Source organism: Melospiza melodia, chromosome 24 (genome assembly GCF_035770615.1).
Source record: "Melospiza melodia melodia isolate bMelMel2 chromosome 24, bMelMel2.pri, whole genome shotgun sequence".
NCBI classification, from domain to species: Eukaryota; Metazoa; Chordata; class Aves; order Passeriformes; family Passerellidae; genus Melospiza; species Melospiza melodia.
The window spans coordinates 7,360,682-7,366,527 of record NC_086217.1 but is presented as its reverse complement, the minus strand read 5'-3'; the positions used below and the strand labels follow the sequence as shown (position 1 = coordinate 7,366,527).

Genomic DNA, 5,846 nt, shown 5'->3' with positions numbered 1-5,846 from the left:
TTGAGCCACTTTAGGTCCTGGCACTCAGTCAGGATGTGAGCTCCTCAGCGAGGGGTCTGCCCCAGGGCTGTGCCCACCTTTGGGCAGGTTTGGTGCTCTGGAAGGCCAGGAATGAGGCAGCTCACACACCTGGAGCAGGGCGTGCTCCAGCCCAGCCTGCCGGGCGGGTTTGCTGCCCGACCTTTGAGATGCAGGGCAATATTTCCTCTTTCAGCTGCTCTGCACAGATAATGACTTTTGTAATGGATTTCCTGTTCTTTTTATAGCACAGGGGAAGCTGGCAGGCTCATATCTGAGCTTGCTTCAGTGAGACATAATTATGTTTGCTGGAAAACCTGATCTTTTCTCTGAACGTGTTTTTCTTTGGTCTGGTCCAAAGCATCGCAGCAGGACCCAAAGAGGCTTCAGGGGGAGTGAAGAGGAACAGCAGGGAGCAGCCAAACAGGGTCTGGAGGTGCATGGGAGGAGCCCAAGGGTGGGAACCTCCCCATGGGCTGGTCCAAGGTGCATCCAGCCCAGCCCTGCCCAGCCATGGCAGGAGGGTGCAACAGGTGAACCCTCCTGGGTCCTGCTCCTCATGGACGTCTCAGCACCCACCACTGTTAGGTTATGCAGGATAAATGGCACGTTCTTCTCTCTTGTTCCCACCGTCTCTTGTTTTTAATCTGTTGTCCATAAAACCATTTAAATCCACGGGTACTCCTTGTCTGTGCAGCCTCCCACATCCCAGGGAGGTGAAGGTTCCCGGGTGCCACAACACAGAGGCAGAAATTCATTCATTTCCCAGCAGCCCTGTGGGTTTTGCTGGGCCACAGCAGGGCGTGAATTTTATGTCATCTCCTTAAGAAACCCTCAGGCTCCAGCTCATTCCGAGAAAAGGATGCAATTCCCATCCTTGGGAGCTCCAATGCAAAATTCCCTCTGTCCCTGGCAGTGATCAGGCATTTATACCCTCTGCTACCAAGGAGGAATTCCCACTTTGCTCCTGCACTTCCACCTGCAGTTATCCCCCTGCTCTTAATCTGACTTCCCCTCAATTATCTCCCACCTTTAATCTGACTTTCCCACAGTTATCCCCCTGCTGTTAATCTGAGTTTTCCCTCAGTTATCTCCTCCCTATAAATCTGATTTCCCCCTAACATTCCTGTCCCTTTGCCTCCCTGTCCCAGCACAGATCTGGGCAGAAAACACTGAGTTCCATCTGACGAATCCTCTCCTCACAGGCTCTGCTGGTCCTTGGCTGTTTCCTTTGCCCTGCAGGCTCCATCCTCTTGCCAGGACAGAGCTGTTCCCCCAGCCCTCACCCAGCCCCAGAGCAGCCCCAGCCCCATGCCTGTTGGAATTCAGGACATCCCTCTGGCTGTGCTGGAGTGCCCAAACCCCTGCCAGGGGGCTCAGAGACCCTGGCACACAGCCCAAGACCCTGTGCCTTTGATTGTGACCCATGGAGCAAATTACCAACCTTATATGAGGATCTGCAAGCCACAGATGTATAAGTAGAATAATAATCAGTTTGTCTCAGGGTGAAAAATGGATTTTTGGGGTTTTTGGTATGGGGGTTCAGGGGGCAAGATGGAGGAATCTGGGCGTGTTCTGCCTTTCTCCTTCTTCTCCTTGGCCTCCATCTTCTGCTGTGATGTTGGCACTTTGGGATTGGTTTAGAGTAGAAGCTCACTGTCTAACATAGGTCATAGGTGTGGGGAAGTAATTGTAAATATTGTACACGTAGTTTTTAGTATAAAAACATAACACTGCCCTGGGGCAGGCACACCTTTGACTGTCTTGCTGAGAGGACCTCAGTTGCACAGAAGAAAGAATTTTATAAATAAGAAACAATAAACAACCTTGATAACGAGACCAGAAGAGCTCCGACTCCTTCTTCAAGCGCTGGGCTGGCAAAAGAGACTTTGTGACACATCTCAGGGTCACTGTGAGCAGCAGAAGCCCTGACACATTCCTTGTCCTGCCCCTGTCCTGGCCAGCCCCCCTGCCCAGTGGGTGCCCCACCACCCCAGCCCCTCCACCCAGCAGAGATGTGACACCGGAGCAGCCACGTGAGGTCCCTTAGGAAGATTTCCTTTAATGAAACCTCACATTCGTGCTATAAATAAAGTCTGGAATCCAATTCAATTCTTCCTCTCGGTGACATTTTATCCCACTGACATTTCAGTGAGTGCCTCCTCCTTGGCCAGGGCCAGCAGGAGCTCCCTCTGTGCTTCTGGCAGTCCTGGGGCAGCCCTGTGGGCAGGCAGCCCCGGCTGGGCACAGCTCTGTGCAGCAGGACCCATCTCCACCCAGGGCAGCTCCAGGATGCCCACCCTGTGCCCACCCCTGCACCAGCTGGCACCTCGGGCTGCTCTCCACCTTCTCCTGGTCTCCCATGCTGAATCCTGGTGCCCACCTGGCTGCAGCTGCCCCAGCAGGAGTTTTGGGGGACCATCCCTGCCCGTGGCAGCATCAGGAGCAGGGGCTAGGAGCTGTGCCAGGGCAGGAGCAGGGGCTGGGAGTTGTGCCAGGGCAGGAGCAGGGGCTGGGAGCTGTGCCAGGACAGGCTCCTCCTTTTGGGGGACCATCCCTGCCCGTGGCAGCAGCAGGAGCAGGGGCTGGGAGCTGTGCCAGGGCAGGATTGCAAACAGCACCGAGCGTGGCATGGCACGAGGGATGGCACAGGAACAAAGAGCTCTGCTGGGTCCCTGCCAGGCCTGGCACAGCCAAGCTGGCACTGCCTGCACAGGGGTGTCTGCACCATCAGGAAACAAAGTTCAGGGCCAGGCTGAGCCTGAGGCAAAGGGATTTGTGTGCTCAAACACTCCTAAGTCAGCTGTGCCAGCTGCCGGGATGGGATGTGCCACCTCCAGCTCTGCCCACACGGATCATGAGAGCATGGAGGGCACACCCAGGCACACAGCCCTGGTCACAGACTGGCACGAGTGCCAGGGTGAGCCTGAGCTCCCTGCCAGCCAGGATGGGGACACACAAAGGCTCAGCTCTCAGGTCCCTGAGAGAGGCACAGCTTCAGGCAGAGGTGTTGGAGTGGCAGAAAGGAGGGAGCTCAGCAGGGAGGACCAGGGGGAGGCTGAGTGTGGGGAGAGAACCTGAGCTCCCTGAGCTCCCACAGCTCACACCGTTCCCAGACACATCTCCCTTGTCCCTGCCCTGCCAGGTGTCTGGAGCAGCAGGGGCTGGGACCCTCTGTAGGATCTGAGACCTTCTGTAGGATTTGGGACCCTCTGTAGGGTTTGTGTCCCTCTGCTTCTGCTGTGTCTCCTGCTGCTGTGCAGACCCTCCAGCCTCTCTGGCTATTCAGGGAGCTGGAAGGAATTGTGGCTCCTCTCCCCTCTGCTGGTGGATCCTGCAGAACCTCCTGGGGGATCTGGGTTCCTTTGGGGTTTTGCTTCAGCCCCTGGGGGATCTGGGTTCCTTTGGGGTTTTGCTTCAGCCCCTGGGGGATCTGGGTTCCTTTGGGGTTTTGCTTCAGCCCAGGCTCCTCTAGGGCTGTGCTTTACCCACTTTGTGCTCTTGGGTCACTCTTTGGACAGGGAGGTGATGCAGAGACCTGGGACCTGCCTTGCTGGGCTCAGCTGGAAATTCCTGCTCCTTTTTCCCTGGGATGACGTGGATGGAGCACAAAGTTCATTTTCACACTGGAGGGAAGCCACTGACAGGGGTGAAATCCTCTGGGAAGTACAAGAAAGTGTTTGCTCTCAAGGCTGATCAACACGGGCTGGAGGAGGGCAGGGAACCTCCTGGAGGAGCTCCTGGCTGCCCTCAGCGGTTGAAGAAGAAGGACTTGAGGCTCTGCAGGAACTGGGACTTCTGCCTCTGCTTCTGCTTCTTGCGGATGATGGGGATCCACACCAGGCCGCATACCAGGAGCATCAGTCCCAGGGACAGGAAGGCCGGGCCGGACATCTTGTAGACCTTCTTGTGCTCCTTGAGAAAGCAGGCCAGGCTGGTGATGACCACCCCGAAGAGGAAGATGGCCACTCCCACGGCCACCACCACCAGGGGCTTGCGGTAAATGTCCCACCTGCTCCTGGGGGTGCTGCTGGTCCACACGGACTCGCTGCGGGAGGAGCTCATGCACAGCGTGCTGCCCGTGCTGCTGGCCATCAGCTCCCTGCCCTGGGGACACTGCTCGCTGCCATCCGGGCTCCTGGCAGGCTCCTCCATTCTGCTGGGAGCAGGAGGACACCTGGAGGGACAAAAGAGAAAGCAGGGCAAGGGATGGAGGGAGTTGCAGCTCGTTTGGGGGTCCCCAGGTGTAGGAGCGTTGGGGGTAGGAGGGTTGGGATGGATGAAGATGAGAGGTCTCTGAAGCCAGGGCTTGGAACTTGGGGTTTATTGCAAAGGGCCTGTGGTTTATTCAAAGGGCCTGTGGTTTATTCAAAGGGCCTGGGACCTGCTGGGAGATGCCAGCCACAGCTCAGAGCAGGCCCCAAAGAGGGAGAGAGAGGTAAAGAGAAAGAAGGCAAGAGCGTGGTAAAGAGAGTATGAGAGAGTAAAAGAGAGGATCAGAGGGCGAGGTTCCCGTTACAATACAGTGAATCTTCTTCTGGTCATGGAACTTGGGGTTTATTGCAAAGGGCCTGGGACCTGCTGGGAGCTGCAGCCACAGCTCAGAGCAGGCCCGAGAGAAAAGAGAGGGAGAGAGGATGAAAAGGTAAGAGGGTAAAAGGGTAAGAGAGCGAAGTTCCTGTTACAATACCATAAATCTTCTTCTGTGTTGAATATTCTAATTCTCACTAACCAATCTGGTACAATATACAAATCCTAGAGCATTTCCATACAGCCTATAAGAATCATTACATTCCCACACTGTGTTACCCTTAAAAACCCTAAAAACTCCTCTTTGGGCCCCTTCTTCCAAGCCTAAAAGCTACTCATTGGAAACCCTAAAAACTCCTCTTTGGAGTAGTTTCAAACCCTAAAAACTACTCTTTGGGCCCCTTCTGCCAAGCGAGGAGGGTCTAGCTTCAGCAATGGGATTACAGATCCATGATACCTCAGGGGAGGATCAGGCTTGAAATAAACCCTACATTTTCGGGGGGTGAGGCAGAGCAAACCATTTAACTGAAACGTAACACCACAGGAGGATGCTGGCCTTTGGTCACCAGTGAGCGCAGCCCAGATGGAGGTGCAGGGGGTTTTGGGGTCACTGCAGGGAAAGGGGAGCATCACAGCCTTGAAAGGGTGGAGCAGGCAGTGGGATCCTGCAGAGGGATGGGCAGAAGGATGGGCAGTGCCACCACTGCAGTGCCCAGCACAGCTCTCCCCAAGCACCACATTCTTGCAGACATCTTTTCTGAAAAATCCTTTCCTTAGGATTTTTCCTCCTGAGAAGCTGAGAGGCCTCAGGAACAAAATGTAAACATTGATTATCTGCTGCTGTGGAATGCAACAGGTGCATCTGTGATTGGTCTCATGTGGTTGTTTCTAATTAATGGCCAATCACAGTCAGCTGGCTCAGGCTCTCTGTTGGAGACAGAAGCCTTTGTTATCATTCTTTCCTATTCTCTTCTTAGCTAGCCTTCTGATGAAATCCTTTCTTTCTATTCTTTTATATAGTTTTAATGTAATATATATCATAAAATAATAAATCAGCCTTCTGAAACATGGAGTCAGATCCTCGTCTCTTCCCTCATCCAAGAACCCCTGTGAGCACTGTCACACCACACAGACCTGTAGCCCCCTGGGCTTTGATCCAGGGCAGGGACCCAAACCCCTCAGGGCTGGGTTTGCTCTGCTCAGCAGGGCTGGCACTCCAGGAGATGCCACCACACAGGTGGTGCCAGGCTGGCCGTGCTCCCAGGTGGGCAGGAGGTGACCCCAGAGCCCTGTCCTGG

At 54.7% G+C, this 5,846-nt stretch overlaps 1 protein-coding gene across 1 annotated transcript; it reads right to left on the bottom strand.

Annotated features, from left to right (window-relative positions):
• Positions 1 to 2,357: 2,357 nt before the first annotated feature.
• PIRT (phosphoinositide interacting regulator of transient receptor potential channels) lies at positions 2,358 to 4,173 on the bottom strand. Its single transcript, XM_063175785.1, has one exon. The coding sequence runs from the start codon at positions 4,171 to 4,173 to the stop codon at positions 3,769 to 3,771; it is 405 nt and encodes a 134-aa protein (XP_063031855.1). The 3' UTR covers positions 2,358 to 3,768.
• Positions 4,174 to 5,846: the final 1,673 nt, after the last annotated feature.

Excerpts from the sequence above, each read along its gene's own strand:
- PIRT (XM_063175785.1), bottom strand. The coding sequence starts at position 4,173 with ATGGAGGAGCCTGCCAGGAGCCCGGATGGCAGCGAGCAGTGTCCCCAG.